Below are 19,899 nucleotides of genomic sequence, written 5' to 3'. Positions count from 1 at the left end.
GCATATCAAGGCAATTGAACCCGATGTTTGGTCATCAATTTATGCATCTGGCCAGATTAAAAAGGTCAGGGTATATAGGCTTGAGGTGAGGGATGGTCTGGTTCAGATTGCTGCTCCACAAGGATTACTTGGCTCTGTGCTGAGCTATATTGAGCTATGGGCCTCTCTTATGAGCTTCAGAAAGCTATTTGCTTGCAGTTTTCTTTTCTCTCTCTGCACATTGGGTGTCCAATGGTCTTTTTTATATATATGGGTTCTTTTGGGTTTCTTTGTTTCATGGCTGCCTTTAATGCATACATACTTTGACAATAAATATACTTTGAACTTTGTTAGACATGACCTGTCACTCAGAAAGCTATGCTGACTATCCTTAATCATTCCCTGTCTATCCGGCACCTTACAGTACCTTCCAATAATTTTCCCACAACTAATGCCAGACTCACTGGCCTGTAATTTCCTGGTTTCTGTTTAGAGCCTGCCATAAACCGTGGAACAACATTGGCTGTCCTCCAATCCTCTGGTACCTCACCTGTCACTAAGGATGATCCAAATATCTCTGCTAGGGCCCCGAAAATTTCTGCACTTGCCTCCTGCAGGGTTGGAGGGAACACCTTGTCGGGCACTGGGGATTTATCCACCCAACTTTGCCTCAAGACAGCAAACACCTCCTCCTTTGTAATTTGTATGGGGTCCATGAGGTTGATGCCGCTTTGCTTCACCTCTATAGATTCTGGGTCTGTTTCCTGAGTAAATACAGATGCAAAAAAAAATCATTTACTATCTCCCCATCTCTTTTGGCTCCACACATGGATTACCATTCTTCTCACTTAGAGCCTGGTCACACTTCTTTCCTCACTTGGTTGCCAAGCTCACTTGTCTGTTGTGCATGGGGCTCTTGTTCGTCCTTAAGTGTACAAGCATTCAAATTGTCATCACTTGGAAGGACCTAGAGTGGATTTCCTCTGACAATGATATTTCTGGTTGTGCGACACTGAATCGTGAATGTGCCGAAGCATTTGTGACCAGAACAGTCTCGGGTGGGTCACAATTCCTGTCTCAGGAAGGTTAGAATCCGGTAGGACGTGATGTAAATGACAACGGGCTGTAAAATAGGTGGAGTCCTGCACTGTCCCGAACACTCTGGCCCCGAGGATTTAAAGGCTGCGGTGCAGGCAGGGCAAGTAGGATCACCTCGGTCAGCCATCTCCACACAGGGCGCGGGGAGAGGACGTCGGCCGCCGCCGGACCAGTCCAGTCCACGCACTGAGCCTCCAGGTATAAGCTGTTCTACGTTTCTGCTTTGTCGCACACGCGGATATTAATGTGGAATGGTCTTTTGTTTCAATACCTCTGCTGCTGTGGTTTAATAATCCTGGCTGGGTGTTAGAGTTCCCTCAATTTAAACTCACGAACTGAAGGCGGGATCGCCCGATCTGATGCACGGCAGAGCGCGCCGCCTCCAGAAAGCCAACGTGCATTGGGAAAGTCCGAACGCATCAGTCCCCCCACAGCTGTGCACGATTATATTAGCCGCTGTGCGCAAATTTGCGTACATCAGTTAGCTGAATATCAGCAGCACGCAATGTTGACGGTGAACAACAGCAGCCGCATCAGTCCTTAAGCACCAGGCTGTGTACTAATCCGGCAACGAGCGGGTCAACCACAGCACACCGGGCAACACTGTGTGAATGAAGAAGCGCAAGCGGTGACCGTGAACACAGAGTGTACAAGGGATTGTGGTCCGCAGGGTTCATCTGGTGTTTAAACTGGTATACTTATTATTGTGAACAAAAAGGATTTGTTTGCATAAGCCACCTTTAACTTAGCAAGACATCCTAAGGTACACTACAGGAGCATTATCAAACATATTTCAACATGGTAATTGGTCTATTATTATCAAATGTGCCGAAATACAGTGGAAAATTTCTATTTGCTTGCCATCCAGACCGAACATGTCCTACATGCCTATACCAAGGAAATACAACAAGAAAGAAAAAACACAACAGAATATAAGAATATTACAGAGTAAGTGCAGTGCAAGTAGACAAATAAACAGCCAAGACTCGTAAGGAGTTAATGGGCAGATATCCAAAAAAATTGCTGTAAATAAATAGGTTTATAGAAACACCTTTCAGGCAGAAAGGGAGGTGAAGAGGATTATGGAGGAATTTCAGATTGGGGGTCCTTGCGGTTGAAGGCAAGGCGGTCAGTGGTGAAGTGATAAAATCCAGGGTAAGTGATATTAATCTGTGCATATCTGTGAACGATATGTATTAATCATTGTGAACAATAGGCATTAATGGTACGAAAGTATCTCTGTCAGTTATTCTCCCTACATAAGTCACAATGCAGAGTAGAACATATGAATCATTGCACATGGAAGAGAGTGTGAATCATTGTGCATGGTTCAAGCTGTGTGTATCAGTTTGTCTATCTCAATGTACAGCTGAAAGGCAGCCCCAATCGCCCTGACAACACTGCTCACTAGGCACCACTATAGAGGAGGTCACACAGGGATCTCATCTCTATTGTTTCATAGGTGATTGACATGGACACACTCGCTGATGTCTCTTGGCTGTGTGTGTTTTTGAAACAGGCAATGATCTCTCATCTACACCCAACTCTAAAAGGTGTGAAGCATCACTTCAGTGGAATTTTACCATCTTTTCCAGAATATCTCGGGTATTTTACCAGTTTAGCAGGTGCCACCCACAACCCCACATCCTGGAGACCTTGACCCTTCCCTGAGTTCAGAAGAGCTGAGTGAGTTTGTCCTCTCTAATGTATAGGCTGGGAACTTTCCTGTGACCTGGAGCCTTGCAGAAGACATCAAAAGATGGCCAGCTTGGACTTTGGAAAGCCGTTCCACCAATCTGGTTATCTTCTGAGTGGATGGAACAGGAAGTGGTGGCAGTTCTGCAATATGCTGGCTAGACATTTAAATTCAGGTGGTATCTATGACAGTAACATTGTATGTTCCTGTTCATGTTAGCAGCAAGTACGGACAAAGCTCATCTCACCTTGACCCTGTGCTTTATTACTGCAGTTATATTAATAACAACAAACACTAATCTTGGTTAAGACAATAAGACATATGAACAGAATTAGGCCATTCAGCCCATCAAATCTGCTCTGCTCATCATGGGTGATTTATTAATCCACTTAACCCCATTCTCCTATAAGACCAACAGGCTATCATGTCATTATCAGTAAAGTGGGCAGCTATTGCCAGAAAGAAGAAATAAGAATAAATTGTTTTTCTGCTTCCTTCCCTGCGGACGGTCAGAGGATCCAACAATTTAAAAAAGACCTTTTGCTTCTTATGCTTTTAGGCAGACCTTAAAGATGAATTATTACCCAGAAATAATGACGGGAAGCTGCAGCTCCTACCCTCTGCTTTCCATTGGACAGATGGTAAGTTGTACAGATATCTGGGCAACCTCTTGTTGGAGACCTGAGATGTTGTGGGTAGTTAAAGCATAAACTGCTGGCACAGAAACAACATGAGCTCTCTCAGAGCCCCAACATATACTCAAAATTCAAAACATTTTAAGAGAACTTCTTGAAAACTGAGCAGATCACCCTGATTTAATTTAAGAAAAATCATGGTTCTTTAGTCTAGTACAGTATTTTCAGGATATCTCTCTATATATATATATTACTGGATAAAGGAGAACCAGTGATTACACTACACTATCTGGACTTTCAAATGGCAATTGATATAAAAGATTGTTATATGAATTAAGAATCCGCTTTGTTAAGGATAATGTTTTATTATAGTTTGAGGAGTAGTTAAAGTTCAGAACACGGGTAGCAAGCTACATGACGGGTGTGCATCAGAACCAATAAAGGGCCCTCAGCTCAGTGATGGTGGCCTCAGCTTTTCAGAATCTCTGTTGATAAGGGAGGAGAAAGGGAAGAGAGCAAAATGTCCAGCTTTGTCGATGATATGAAGTGGGTGGGAAAGTCAAATGGGAAAGAGTCTGCAGAGGAATATAGGATGGTTTAGAGAACAAATAGTGGGAACTTAATATGCAAAACTGGGGTCCTTTGTGTTATTAGGAAGTGTGGTAAAGCAATATGACCACTCTTTTTTAACACTAGTGAAGTATTGAATGATAAAAACTATATGTAAGGTAGTGTCTAATGTGAATTACAGTTTATAGGTGAGAATTGTGTTTTCAATACAGCTATTTTGTGCATATAGCACCCAGAGACAATGCCAATCCTCATTCTGGAACAAATTGATTTTAGCAAATACAGTCAGCACCCTATGTAATCATATACAGGGAAGCAGGTCTGGATAAAAAGACAAGCTCGGCTTTGAGATTTATAAAGTGATCATCAATTATTTGCAAGCTTGACCAAATCATTCAGAGTTAAACTTATTGGAATTAGTCAATGCAGAGTCTTGAAACAATGGAAACATTGGAGTATTTTGAATATTGCAAGGGTGAAGGCATGTTTCTACCTAAAAAATATATTTTTCTCCTGGTCTCTCATGAGTTTCTACCACAAGAAGAACAGGGGAGAGAGGCCAAAGGTAAGCCTCCTTTCTGGTAAAGGTAAGAGGCTGTGCCCAGGAAGGTTTATTCCCCAAGCATTTTTCAGGTTGATGAGGTTGGAACATAATGGTTGAAAAGTTAACTCTGTTTTCCTTTCCACAAATGCTGCCTGATTAGGTAAATACAAGCAGTGCTATTCAAGGGCATGTTTGGTGAGGTCCTTATATACTGTCTAGGTTATGACATCAGCATCCTTTGCAAAGGTAAAAAGAAATGTATCTATTCCTCATTCCATCAAGAATACAAAAGCCGTGCAGTTTTTGGCAAGTAACCCTTGTGCAGCTTCATGCGGCTTGTATGTTTGGCTTTGCCTCTTTTTTGTTTTCATCCAGTCATCCCCATGCTAATGTAGACGCTGATGTGGTGGAAGAGGCCACAAAGGTCATTTCTGGACTAGCCTTCAGGTGACACCAACTGCCATCATTTAGATGAGATTGTTACAACACTATTTTCACGTCCTTGGTGTTTGTCACCTCCAGTTGATCTCTAACACAAGCTTTACACCCCGATGGACCTGGATTCGCTGCATTCTGAGTGCTTCTATTCTCTTCACTTTAACCTCCAAAAGCACTCAGAGGTGTCTCCTGAAAGTCTGGTAACTTGTTCTTGTGTATTCCATCATGGCCTCCCATAATCTCAGCATCTTCTACTAGTTTGCAGGCAGTAAGGAGATCCTCTTTAACAGATACTGGAATGACTTCAATTAGCATAAGTAAGCTTCAACTTGTGCCAGTTATTCACTAAATTGCACCCAAGGGTGTGCACTAACGCAATAAAGTCCTCCCCACCATTGAGCGCATTTACAGGGAGTGCTGCTGCAAGAAAGCAGCATCTATCATCAAGCTCCCCCACCATCAATACCATGCTCTCTTCTTGCTGCTACCATCAGGCAGAGGCACTGGAGCCTTAAGTCCCACACCACCAGGTTCAGCAACAGTTATTACCCTACAAACATCAGGCACCTGAACCAGCCTGGTTAACTTCATTCACCTCAACACTGAACTGATTCCATAATCTGTAGAGTCACTTTCAAGAACTCTCCAACTCCTGTTCTAAGTATTACTTTTTTTTTATTTGCAGGATTTGTCTTCCTTTGCACATTTGTTATCTGTCAATTTTGTTCGTACATAGTTTTTCATATGCTTTATTTTCCTGTAAATGCCTGTAAGAAAGTGAATCTCAAGCTCGTACAGTGACATACATGTACTTTGATAATAAATTTACTTTGACTTTGAAATGATGATTGCTGAAAGCCAAATACTGCTATCATGATAATGAGGAGAGCTTTCTATGCCATGTCGTTCGAGTGTGGATTATACACACATTCAGACTTCTGCACATATTTTTGAGCACCATCCAATTTCTATTTCCCTGCTTCTCCACTGCGCTTTAATGTGTACAGGCAGTTGTATTAATTACTGTAGGTTTACCAGTGGGTTGAGGGAATAGCACTGAAGCAGGCAGTCCAGAAGATCCAAATTTGTTGAACCTAGAAGGTATACTGGAATGATTTCAGAGAACAAGTATAGAAAAATAATTGCTTTATTTTAATGTCATCAGTTAAGACACAATTGGTCAGCATAATAATTACACAATGTCCCCAAATTTGTAATAGCTCACAGATCTCATTTAAATGTCCTGGGGTTAGAAAAGGGACAATGCCAGAGACCAATGGGAAGACCCTCTTAAATTGCACACTAACCACTGGAAATCCCTGTGCATTGGACCACAATTCATCAGTGAACTGACCAATTTGAATTTATATGCTAAAATATATGTTTTGAACAAACATGTGTTTGAAGGATTTTTCAGTAGCTGAAGGCACATTAGACATTAGATGTTGAAGGAAGCAGAGTTGCCATTGATGTTGGTAGGTTTTAGAGTTAGGAAAAAGTCCAAACGGACCTCACAGGAAATAATTTCACAATTAGATCCAGTGCCATTTCCTAACAAGCTCAGAAATAGAAGGCTATAGCAACTGAATTTGTGGCTAAAGGTTGGAGAGCTTTACATTTCTGAGATCTTGAGATTGTTTCTATGGCAAGTGGGATCAGGTCCAGGGCATCACAACAGATCCAGAACCAATTCCTTCTCAGTGGAGTTTGTGCCTTGCGTAAGGGTTTAACTTAGCTTGGTAGGGCATGGAAGCTGCAAGAGTAGGCAGGAGGAAGAGTTACAAAGCTGGAAGTGGAAGTTATAAATATAAGCCACATTCAGTAAGTCAGTGTCTGAAACAAAAGCAAACAGCAATTAGTGTCAGCATTCAGCAAATTACGTTGTTAGAAGTTGGATCTAAAGGCACCATGTTAAAAAAAAACAAGCTGCAGGTGCAAGGAGATGGATGAATTAACAGCAAAAATTGGTGTAAATAGATGTGACTCATTGCCATCACAGAAATGTAACTGCATTGTGGCCAAAGCTAGAAGCAAAATATTCCAGAGTATTTTGACATTTAAGTAGGACAGGCAAAAAGAAAGTTAGGGTAGCACTCTTATTAAAGAAATGAGATGAGTGTATTCTTTAGAAAAGAACTGGGATTTGGAGATTGTGGTGCAGAATGAGAATCATTTTGGGTGGAACCAATTAGCAGGAGTGGGGGGGGGGGGGTAAGAAGACTGGCGGGACGCTTTCAGGCTGCTGAGTAGTAGTTACGATCAGAATATTTCCAGGTTTGCTGAGGTGGTGGAAATGCTAATAATCATAATGATGAAAAGCAGCAGATAGAGCACATTGTGGAAGATATGAGGTTATTCACTTTAGTAGAGAGAACAGTGATGCTGAATAGTTTTTAAATGGTGAGAGACTAAGTAAGAACTGTTGATGTTCAAAGGGACTTTCTTGCTTTTGTGCAAGTTTGGGAGGCAAATGTTATATTGACCTTTATTGCAAGAATATTTGAGTACAAGAATAAAAATGCCTTTTTACATTTATGTTGGGCTGTGGTTAGACTTTACTTGGGGGATTGTGTGCAGTTTGGGTCTTCTTACCTAAGAAAGGAGATGTTGCTTTTGAGAGAGTGCTGTGGAGATTTATCAGTCTCATTCCTCGGCTGACTAGTCCATGAGGAGAGAATGCTTCATTCTCTATGGCCTGAGGAATAAGAGTACGTTGAAACATACAAAACACTTCTGCTTGATAGAGTAGATGTGGGAAGTATTTTTCCCTTGGCTAGAGAGACAATGAATGTGATTTACCGTCTCAAAATAGGGGTTAGGCTGTTTGGGACAGAAAGGAAGAAAAAATTCTTCACAGAGTGTGGAAATCTTCTGATTTCTGTTCTCCAGAATGCCATGAAAGATCAGTATCAATTGTATTCAAGCAGATTCAGTGCCTTGAAAAAGTATTCAGTACTCAGCACTTTGTTTCCATAAATGATCAGGGGACTGCAATAGTGGTGAGAGGTGGTTCAACTAAGTACTGAGCAAAAGGGGATGAATACTTTTTGAACTGCTGACTTTTCAGTTTGTGAATTTTTGGTTTTTTATGCTTCACAATTTTCCCTGTTTTTTATTTGGGGTTCTACTGCGAAAAAAGGGGCATGTATTCACATATTAAAATTCGCAGTAAGTTGATAAAAATCCCTGGTTGTAGTTCTCATTTATGTGAACAAAGGGTTGGGGATGAATACTTTTTCAAGGCACCGTAGATCAGTCTCTGGATGTTAAAGGAACTAAGGGAACCAGAGTTTGAGTAGGAAACTCTTGGCATTTGAAGTAAAATGGTGAAACATGCTTGAGGGACAGAATGACTCTGCTTCTGGTTTGTACATGCTTAGGCAAATGACCAAATAGCATAAGAGAGATAAGAATAATGTTTTTAATTATCTTGACTGAAAGGTGAAATAGTATCACAGAGTTATTGCAGGGAGTATTTTGACATGAGAAACCGTTCAAAGTTAGTCGCTATAAGTATGAGCCAATCCCTAACAAATCCAATGATGACATCAGGGAGAAGCCCACAACCTGGATCTTCACAGATTTGCCATGAGGCAGAAGGTGGAGAACTTAAAGCCAGAGCTCACTGGATGCTCAACAAGATAGAGATTTAAAAAGGCATATGAACAGGATAAAAGTTATGAGAGAAAAGATGAAGCAGTTCGGAGACTAAAGATAACATCTACCCATGGAGCTAATAGGACATGATTTTGGTAATAATTGAGTGCTATACATCACTGTTTTCTAAGGATGAAGTTGCTAAAGTCTCAGCAAAGGAAGATACAGTTAAGTTTCTGGAAGGGCTAAATAATTGTGAAGAATAGACAGATGAGTTCCACTTAATGTGGATAAACCACTCTGTCCATATTGCTGACAGAGGCAAAGAGAGAAATTGTGAGATTTCTGCTTGTTTCCTTCCAAACATTCAAGCATTTATTGAGTCAGGACTGGTGCATGAGGACAGGAAAATCTGAAGAAGTGTATTCTTGCCGTAGACTGAGTGCAACAAATGTTTACTAGACTGATTCCTGGTTGGGATCCAATAGAAAGAAATAGATAGGGGGGAAGTTTCCAATGACTAGAGAGCCCAAAAACTGAAGCCCCAACCCCAGGATATCCCATTTAGAGCTGAGATGTGGATAAAGTATTTAACCCAGAAGGAGGTGAACCTGTGGAATTCTCTATTACAGAAGGCAGTGGGTGCTAGTCCATTAAATTTATTCAAGATGGTGGTAGATGCTTAATGCTAAAGGACAAAGGGAGATGGGGAGAAGGCAGGACCAGGGTATTAAAGTGGTTGATCAACCATTGTCTATGTCTGCTATTATGGTGTGTCTTTCTATGTTCCTTAGGAAATCAAGGAATATAATGATAAACACTTTTGAATATTGAATGTTCATCATTTACCTGCTAAAAAGTTATTTTTTTCTGATGTAAAAGATCAGCCACAGTCTTATTGAATGGTAGAGCAGATTTAAGGCTATGTTAAAGGCCTATGTTAAAGACAAATCATGTTCAATTGAATGCAATTTGTTAAAGTGTCACATAATATCAAAATAAATGGCATGGAGTAAAATAAGAAGGGTAATGACATGGATAGAGATTTGGCTAAGTAACAAGAAACAAACTGAAGGTTGTACTTCAAGTTCAAGGAAAGTGCAGGATTTGTACTCAGACCACTGTTTTTCTGAAAAAAATATTAATGACTTGGATTTGAATATTTCTGAATTTGCAAATGATACAAAATTTGGAGGAACATGTGTATGGAAGAGGCTGATAAGTGACAGACAACATTTAATGCTGAGAAATGTAAAGTGTTTCATTTTGGACAAAAAGCTGGGAGGAAACTCTAAATCAGAAGGCATAATTCTAAAAGAGCATAGAAACAGAGAAATCTAGGGGTATATCTTCACCCATTGAAAGTGGCGGGGCAAATTGAGAAGGTGATGAAAATGCATGTGGGATGTTGGGATTTAAAATAGGGGAAAGATTGTTCGAGAGAGAAAGCTATGAAATATTTGATTTGGCAACAAGTGGTAGATTGTTTTCATGTTCTGGACACCATACTTTATGAAATTGTGAAGGCTTTTAGAGAAAATGTGGAAGGAATTTACAAATATAACTATAAGAAATTTAGTTATATGGATAGACTAGAAAAGCTTGAGGTGTTCTTCAAACAGAGGAAATTGTGAGGGAATCTTGTTTGGACAAGGTAGAAAGATGACGAAGTTAGTGGAATGAAGGTGATTGACAAAAGAACCAGAAGTGATATGAACAGAAACACCTTTGTGCAGTGAGGGTCAGAAATACACTGCCAGGGGTAGTAGTAGGGGTAGGTTCATTTGTACTGTCAAAAGGAGCTCGAGAAGTACCTGAAATGAAAGAATTTCAGGCCCATGAGGAAAGAGGGGATCGGGACTGGCTGGACCAAGGAAGAAAGAAGTTATGAGATATACTGATTCGGTTAGCTACATTTGTTGGAGGGGCTTGTGTGGAGCATAAAAAGCAGATGGACTAAAAGGATGCTCTGTGATAAAAAGACTATGTCATCCTATATGAACAAATACTGTTTTCTGCCTTTTTAATCAAATGGATCATATTGTCCAACAACACAATTGTTGATTGCAGATCAATGCATCAATGTTAAAACTGCAAAATAAAAATGAAGGACTAATGCACAGCCTAAAATGATTAGAACAGTTATGTTTAAGACAATGAGACTTATTGGGGAACAGACCTGTCTTCAACACCTTACTCAATGCAACTGCAGAGTAGAATATATACCTCACAATCCAACTGTCTGGTTCCAGTTGTTGGTCCAAAATATGTCCACCTTGATGCTGGAGACAGGTTATCCCACAACTTTCATTTGTGAGTCCAGGAACACTCTAGGATGTGACTTGGGTGTGTTGGAAACTGAAAACAAAGCCTCAAAAGAATAACAAGGGGTGTCCCTTTCAGACTGAGACTCATAGCAAGAAATGAGCAGATGGAGCTTTATTCACTACCAAATGTAGGCTACATACTTATGACATTATTTAATGGAACAGTCTGAGGGAGTTCTGTTCTGTACATAAGATTTATCATAACTGCCCCAGTTGAGTTTTATGGGCTCTGTATTAAACCTACACTATACATTAATTGGGTTTGCTTAACCTGGTGGCTTTGTGGGAAAGATCTTTTGCATCTGTTGTGTACAGTATTTGATTCTTGTCACTTCATAGAAAAGCACTTCAAAATTTTCCTGACTGGATCCTCAAAGTGGGATCGTGTTCCCCAATAAGAAGTTAGTTACTAATACATGAATACATCTGAAGTATTTTTCTATTAACTGAGCAGTTGCTTCCTGTGCTTCAGAAGCAGGTCCCTATTGACGTGAATGAAAGCACATCAATGGTAGGATTTCCTGATAACTGCTACCAACAAAGATTTTACTGCCAACAGCAGGGTGAGCTTGCAGCCCAAGAAGTACCAACTGGACATGAGTACTGTCCTTCAGGTAAGCAATATGCAATGACGTACCTCGTCAGTTATCTCTGCCTTACTCCTGATAAAGAGTGATTTTAAATTCCATTTGTCAATGTACCTGACTTAATTCTGGAGTATTTTGTTTAATCTCTCGAAATGGGTATAATTCAAGAAAGATTTTCTCCTTGGTACATTGAATTCATCTTTCATGAAAGTTTACATACACCACTGAAGATTATTTTTCTCTGGTTCTTTTCTGTCTATCTGGTCCTTTTCTTTCTTCTCAATGTGATGAACAGTTTCTGTTTGGAAAAAGCCTCCTTTTGTTAATGAATTTTCTAGTGGAATTTAACTATCTGACCTCTCTGATAAGTATCCCCACTATCTGATGTAGGTCTCTCACAAAGAATCCTAAATAAAACTAAGATGATAAAACAACAAGAAAAAACAGAAAGTGCTGTAAATAAACAATGGCTTCTTTGAAAGAGAAAATTCAGTCAGAAAAGCCTGGGCAAATGTGGAGTTAAATTAATCTGCTTTAGACTCTTTTGTGGAGCGGAATAGAAAAATGCTGCTTTAATTCTTGTTCTTGGTGTGTTTCAAAGTACAATAACAGTAATGCACGTGGAATTGGGAGTGATAAATTTATGAAGAATACAGGTTAATTAATGGAGCAAAAACAGAGAAGGAATAAATGGGTTATTTTTTGAATTGGGGACTGGAACTTCGAGGGAGCACCAAGGACTTTCGGTGATTCAACATGAAGAATGTTAGTGGTATAGTAAGTGGACTTAAGTGCAAGAAAAATAGTTTCTCTCTTACCGTATTGAGAATAAAAATGCAGATGTCAGAAACTTTAAATAAAAAGAAAATATTTTTGGAAACAGAATGTCATCTGTGGAAGGAGAAATATAAGTAACATTTCAGATCAAAGACCTTTTATCAGAACTAGAAAACCAAATTGCAGAAAGGGTTGTAGGACGGTGAATAGCAGAAAGGGAATATCTCTACTAAGGTGACACTAACTTTACCAAGCTGATTCCAATATCTTGTTAATAGGTGAATAAGGCCATAGATAGCCTCTGGAAATATTGGGATCACATGAACAATTTACCTTATCCTATCAGAAGTACTAACCTCTTCATTTCTGTGCATCATTTTGCAACATAAAATTACCACGTTTTCTCATTTCCTCAATCTGATGAAGGGTCTTTGCTCTGAAACATTAACTCTTTTTCTCTCTCCGCAGATACTAGCTGACCTGTTGTGCATTTCCAGCACTTTGTGTTTTCATTCTAATTATAAAGTGAGATTTGCATCCAGAGTACTGTGCACTGGTCTGGTCTGAAGGTTAAGCTAGAGATAGAGGGAGTGCAGCAAAGATTCACCAGATTGGTGTCTGGGATGGCAGATTTGTCACATAAGAATAGATTAAGTAAACTTGGCCTGTACTCTATAGTCTAGGGTTTAGAAGACTGTGAAGTGACCTCATTGAGACATACAAATTTCTTACAGGGCTTGACAATAAAAAAAAATGTGGATATTAGAGGATCGAGGAATATGGGTTAATGCAGAAGAAAGCTGTGAGAGGTAAAATATCAGCCACTTCTACTTACAGTATGCTTTAGGAAAGGATCTGGGATAAATTGATGGTGCTGGAGTTTATCTTCCATAGCTCAGAGATGGTTCCATAATACCATAAGATAGAGGAGCAGAATTAGGCCATTCAGCCCATCAAGTCTACTCTGCCATTCTATCATGGCTGATACCGAATCCCAGTCAGTCCCATGTACTTGCCTTCTTGCCATAACCTTTGATGCCCCAACCAATCAGGAAGCTACCAATTTTCCACAGCTGTCTGTGGCAGAGCATTCCACAGATGCACTACTCTCTGGCTAAAAAAAGTCTTCCCTACCTCTGTTCTAAAGGATCTCCCCTCAATTTTGAGGCTGTGCCCTCTAGTTCTGGACACCTGCACCATAGGAAACATCCTCCCCACATCCACCTTATCTGGTCTAATCAATATTTGGTAGGTTTCAATGAGTATATTTAAGAATTAAGGACCTGTTGGGACCTGTGGATGTGTTTGAACGAAAGCATTGACAACCCTGTTATTCCCACAGGAAGGAAAACATCCTTCTATTTTCCAATACACTGTAAAAGCTGCAGACTGAATATTAATTTAAGTACAGAGTACAGAAAAAGACCAGAAAAGTGATCATAGCTTATGGCATTTTGACGCGTGTGTAATGTCACACAACTTAATGAGGCTTTTGGTCTTTTAACAAAAGCATATCAAGCTTTTTTTGGCTGTTTCAAAAGGTCTGAAAAAACTTCCGTCTTTAATGAAGTACTTCACTTTAAAAAAAGATATTACTGGTATTGTCGATTACAAAGCAGAATGGCTCAAAAAACTTCTATGAACAATGTGCTGTAAGCACTTAGCTGGTCAAACAGCATCTGTGAAAGGAAAGGAATTGTTAATATTGCAGGTTGAAACCCTGATCTGGTGCATCAACAATACCTTTCCTCCAACAGATGCTGCTTGACACTTTGAGTTCTTCCGGCAGATTGTTGGTTGCTCCAGGTTCCAGCATCTACACCCTCTGTGTCTGCAACTCTGTATTGCTGGTTGATATTACTTTAAAAGGTGTTATTTCAACCAGAAACATTAATTGTATCTCTCTGCATAGATGCTGCCTGATCTGTTGAGTATTTCCAGCATTTTCAGTTTTTTTTAGCTTGTGTCATAAATGCATCTTATTATTTGTTCAATTATTTGTGGTAATATTACTTTATGAGTTGAGAGTGTGAGTTATAGGTTCTTTGTGCACCTTGTTCTGGAGGAACATCGATTCATTTGGCCGTATACGTGTGTATGGATGAATGACAATAAACTGAACTTGAACTTAAAAATGAGATAATATTCTCTTTTAACTCCCTTTTACCAATTGCTTATATCTAAGGAATTCATTATCTATGATAGTCTTCTCGGAGATGCAAAATCCACAAGTTTGGTGTCACCAAATTTCTGGGTTGTCTTTCCTGTTGCTTACATTTACCCTGGGTCATTTAACAGACTGTGGGCTTTAACCATTTCCCTTCTAGAAAACACCTTACTCTCTGTAATGGAAGCTGAGGGTAAATAGGTAAATTAGTTTATTATTGTCACATCTACTGAGGTATGCTGGTCTTGCATACTGTCCATACAGATCAATCTTTTACAACAGTGCATTGAGGTAGTACAAGGTAAAACAATAAAAGACTGCAGGATAAAGTGCTGTAACAAAGAGAAAGTGCAGTGCAGGTAAACCATAAGGTCCAAGATTCTACCAAGATAGATTGTGAGGACAAGAGTCCAACTTATTGTACTAGGAAACTATTCAATAGTCTTATAATAGTGGGTATTAGCTGTGTTTGGGGCTGGTGGTCTATGCTTTCGGGGGGGTGGGGAGGAGAAGAAAGAACATCCGGGGTGGGAGGGGTCGTTGATCGTGCTGGCTGCCTTACTGTTGCAGCGAGAGGTACACAGGAGATTCTGTAGATGCTGGAAATCTTGTGCAACTCTCACAAAATGCCGGAGGAACTCAACAAATCAGGCAGCATCTCTGTAGGATAATAGTCAACCTTTCAGGGGTCCGTGGAGGGAAGAATGGTTTCCGTGATGTGCTGAAATCTCTGCAGTGACTTGCAGGTCATAGGCAGAGCAGTTTCCATATCAAGCACGATGTATTAATAGGATGCTTTCTATGGTACATTGATAAAAATTGACTTGGGTCAAATTGGACATACCAATTTTCTTTAGCTTCTTGAGAGTGTAGTGGTATTAGTCAGCTTTATTGACCATTGTGTCAGTGTGGTTGTACTAGGACAGGCTATGGACAATGTTCACCCCTAGGAACTTGAAGCTCTCAACCCTCTTGACCTCAGCACTATCGATATAAACAGGAGCATGTACACTGTACTCCTCCCACCCCACTGCTCCACCACCCCTTCCTGAAGACAATGACCAGCTCTTTTATTTTGCTGACACAGAGGGAAAGATTGTTATCATGACACCAAATCACTGGACTCCCTATCTCCTGCTTGCACTTTGACTCACTGCTATTGGAGATGTGGCTTACTATGGTGGTACTATTTGCAAACTTGTAGCTGAAGTTAGAGCAGAATCTGGCCATGCAATCCTAAGTGTGTAGGGAGTAGAGTGGGGGGGCTGAGGACACAGCCTTGTGGGGCAGAAGTGTTGAGAGTAATCATGACAGGAGTTTTGTTGCCAATCCTTACTGATCACATTCTGTTGGTCAGGAAGTCAAGGAACCAGCTGCACAGGGAGGTATTGAGTCCCAGGTTTAGGAGTTTGGAGGTGTGTTTGCTTGGAATTATAGGTTGAGATTAATTCAACAAACAATGATCTGACAGCCTGTGGCTTTACTGTCCAGATGTTCCAGAGATTAGTGTAGGGAGAAGGACATGGTGTCCGCCGTAGACTTGTTTTGGTAGTAAGTGATTTGCAGTGGGTTGAGGTTGTCTGGAAGGCTGGAGTTAATGCATACCATGACCATCCTCTCAAAGCACTTTGTGATAGTGGATGACGTTAAAGCACGTAACATTGTCTTTCTTCGGTAACAGGATGATAGTGGTCTTCTTAGAGCAGGAGGGAACCACAGTTTGAAGGAGGGAGAGGTTTAACACCCGTTAGCTGATATGTGCAGGATGTAAGATCCCTCTGTCCACTTGATGGAATCTGTTACATTTCCATAATTAAGTCCACACTTGCACAATATCTTTAACTTTTCAGCATATTTAAGTTTGCTGACGACACTACTGTCATTGCCAAATCAAATGTGGTACCGAATCAGAATAAAGGAGGGAGATTAAAAATCTGGCTGAGTGATGTCACAACAACAACCTCTCACTCGATGTCAGTAAGACCAAGGAGCTGATTATTAACTTCGGGAGGAGCAAACCGAAGGTCCATGAGCCAGTTCTCATCCAGGGGTCAGAGGTGGAGCTGGTCAGCAACTTAAAATTCCTCAGTGTTATAATTTTAGAGGTTCTGTCCTGGGTCCAGCATGTAATGTAAATGCCATTTTGAAAAAAGCACGGCAGCACCTCTAGTTTCTTCTAAGTTTCTGAAGATTTGGCATGCCATCTGAAACTTTGACAAACTTCTATGAATGTGTGTTGGAGAGTACAGTGACTGGCTACATCATAGCCCAGTATGGAAACACTAATGCCTTTGAATAGAAACTCCTGCTAAAAGTAGTGGATGCAGCCTAGTCCGTCATGGGTAAAGCCCTCTGCACCATTGAGCCAATTTACATGGAGCATTATTGCAGGAAAGCTATATCCATCAACAGGGAGCCCACCAGCTAGGTCATGCTCTCTTCTCACTGCTGCCATCAAGAAAAAGGGACAGGAGCCTCAGGACTCACACCACCAGGCTGAGGAACAGTTATTATTCCTCAACCATTGGGCTCTTCAACCAAAGGGGAAAACTTCACTCAATTTCACTCACCCCAAAACTGAACTTATGGACTCGCTTTCAAGGACATCTCATGTTCTCAATATTTTATTTATTTATTAATTATTATTATTTAATTTTTTGCTTTAATTTGCTCCTTGGTTTGATGTCTCTTGCACATTGGTTGTTTTTCCATTCTGTTGGGTGCAGTCTTTCATTGATCCTATTAAGTTTCTTTTATTTACTATGAATGCCTATAAGAAAATTAATCTCAGGGTTATATGCTGACATATATGTCCTTTGATAATAAACTTACTTTGACTGTGACTTTGAACCCTTCTGTGTGGATTTTAAACTTTAATTTCCGCCACAGTCAACATTTGCTTCTACCTGTTACTTGATGACATTCCCTTGTACTTATGTTAGTGGTTCCTCTCTGGCCAAAAAGTTTGGTGGTGATCTGCCCTAAACCTCTTTAAGTGTCACAGACATTGAGATACAAGGCACAAGGCTTTTCTATCCTGTTCATAAATTACACTACTGTGTCAGGCCTCTGCTCTCTGGCCTCTAACACAAGATCCAATTCAGTTCAATACCATGGATTAGTGGGACATGTGACTGTAAAATCCACTCACACTCACTTTGATGACCTATTTCATTATTTTAATTTTGTTATCCACAGTAATATATAGCAATGTGATTTCCAGAGTCAACAAATAAAATGATTCAATAACGTACAAAGGCTTTCTCACTTTTTCTACTTATTCAGACATTGAGAGAGAAAACGAGTAATGTTTGAATCCTGAATAATGTTTTTCAATACTGCATGAGAATCAAAAAATGCAGATGCTGGATTCTGAAGTGAAAACAGAAAATGCTGGGAAAACTCAGCATGTCAGACTCGGCAGAATCCATGGAAAGAGAAACAGCTAATATCTCAGGTCATGAGAAAGAAACAACTTGCTGGAGGGAGCAGAGAATGTTCCCGATAGGGTGAATTATTGGCACAAGTGAGGGATTGCCAGTGGTGTGTGTTGCTAATGTTGTATAGTTTGTGTTATGTTATATAGTTTGGTCAACATGCCTGGCAGGTCATGTCATACTAATGAAACAAAAAGTTAAATAAAAGGATGGTAGACAAAAATAGCCCATACATTTTTATTCATTTAAAGGGTTTGTGCTTCACAGTCTGAGTCAGCATTTCATTGCCCATCCCTAATTCTGTTCTGATACAAACCGAGAGAGGAATGAGTTTTTGAAGATTTTGATACTGAGTCCTGCAATCTGCAATGTTTTTGCTGAGCTTTAATTTTAACTTTTAAATACTACTAACCTGAATTTAATTTCCACATTCTCTTTCACACTTCTTTTTCCTAATCTTCCAGTTACTGTCCCCTCTTACTTTCACTTCTCTTTTGCCACCATTCCCTTTTACTTCTGCTTTTCTTTTCATACCTCTTATTCCCTTATCCTCTCTGCTGTCACTTTTATTTCCCTCCAGCACTTTCCATTCACTTTTCACTACTTGTATTTTTCTCCATTTTCCCATTCTCTCCATTAAATCTATACATTAATTCTTGTCAGGTTCCAGGCTGATGTGTTAGGGATGAAATGACCAAATGTGCCCATGCACAAGGACATTGATTTAAGTAAGGGGAATAAAATATAAAGTGTAGAAACAGGAAATTATAACCTCAGCTCCCACTGAATGTTGATCTGAAATTTCTTGACAACCATGAAGAATGCTCATGCTATTCTCCATTACAGTTCTGATATCACAATTCGAGATTATTTAATGGCATTTCCAGTGAGAACAAGAAGAACAAAATAATTGCTGCTCCGTATCTGATGCAGCATATAAAATGTACACTAAGATAAAAAAACACAATAAATGTAAATACAGAAGATATGCAAAGATTGATTAAACATACATAAAGTGATGCTAGCTTAAGGAGTGTCTGTACATAAAGTAATTCTGACAGGAAACAATAAGGTGAATATCTATTAATAGTAGACTATGTTCTTCTTCAAGTTATACCAAGGTGTATATTATAGCTGATTTATATCCACGCAAAGATATGATGACTCATTATGGGTGAGGGATCTAGTGCAAAAGTGTCTTGGTTTACTTGGGTCCAAGGTATTGTTGCCCATTGAGGGGAAATCTGTTTTGAAACCAATCATTGACTTGCTGACAGAATACGTATTCATCAGTCTTCAGTAGCAAAAGCTGAAGACTGAGGTTTAGTGGCACAGACATTATCCAAAGGGCATCTAACTTTGGTTAAGCATTGATTGCCTCATTCGCTAATGACCTGGCTTGTACCTACATATTGAATAGTGTTTCATCTTAAATATAAGTGAAATAACTTTATATAATCCATTTAGATGATAAATATTGGAGCTAATCTCTCAGCCTTGTACACTGGGATAGAGACATCAAAACCATTAAAAATATATCATTGACCACCAATGAAAAACAGCAGAGGTACAGACTGCAGCAAATTAAGTGGTATTTTCTTGAAATTAATGGGCTAGTCCTCAGCAGGCCAGACGTGATCAGTTGATTAAAATTAAAAAGTTGTTTCTTTTTAAGAATTGTCAATTAAAAGGCAACATTGATAATGTGTATTATGCAAAAAATGGGCAAGTATGCTTGTATTTCAGTGCACATAAAGAAAGCTGTGAATGTAATGTCAAATTGTTTTCTATCAGATAATAGAACTTCATTCTCTTCAACCCCTTATCACCAGTAATAGTTTTCTGCAAAAAACTCATAAATAAGTTGCCCAGTTTTGTCAACCAGTACCTATTTTTTTACCATTCTGTAAGGTAATGAGGGAATTATACTTGCCAGTCTGTGAACAAGATATCCCAATTTACAAATGTTTGTACTTTACCGGTTATATCCTTCACAACTCTGACATACATTTGTTTAACACCCAGAATTCTCCACTCCCACTCCTCC

General features: G+C 39.7%; 1 protein-coding gene across 2 annotated transcripts in view; it reads left to right on the top strand.

Annotated features, from left to right (window-relative positions):
- The first annotated feature begins 1,130 nt into the window (after positions 1-1,130).
- ets1 (v-ets avian erythroblastosis virus E26 oncogene homolog 1) overlaps positions 1,131-19,899 on the top strand; it is a 102,306-nt gene continuing 83,537 nt past the window's right edge. Inside the window, exons 1-3 of one of the 2 annotated variants that reach the window (XM_059957183.1) lie at positions 1,131-1,275; positions 3,333-3,414; positions 11,360-11,498. In XM_059957183.1, coding sequence (XP_059813166.1) covers positions 3,346-3,414; positions 11,360-11,498 — 208 coding nt within the window. In that variant the 5' untranslated portion in view covers positions 1,131-1,275; positions 3,333-3,345. Of the gene's footprint in view, positions 1,276-3,332; positions 3,415-11,356; positions 11,499-19,899 lie in introns of both variants that reach the window. The other variant, XM_059957182.1, reaches the window with a different exon arrangement.

Source organism: Hypanus sabinus, chromosome X2 (genome assembly GCF_030144855.1).
Source record: "Hypanus sabinus isolate sHypSab1 chromosome X2, sHypSab1.hap1, whole genome shotgun sequence".
Classification (NCBI taxonomy): Eukaryota; Metazoa; Chordata; class Chondrichthyes; order Myliobatiformes; family Dasyatidae; genus Hypanus; species Hypanus sabinus.
The sequence above is the reverse complement of the archived record's forward strand: the minus strand, read 5'-3'. Positions and strand labels throughout refer to the sequence as shown.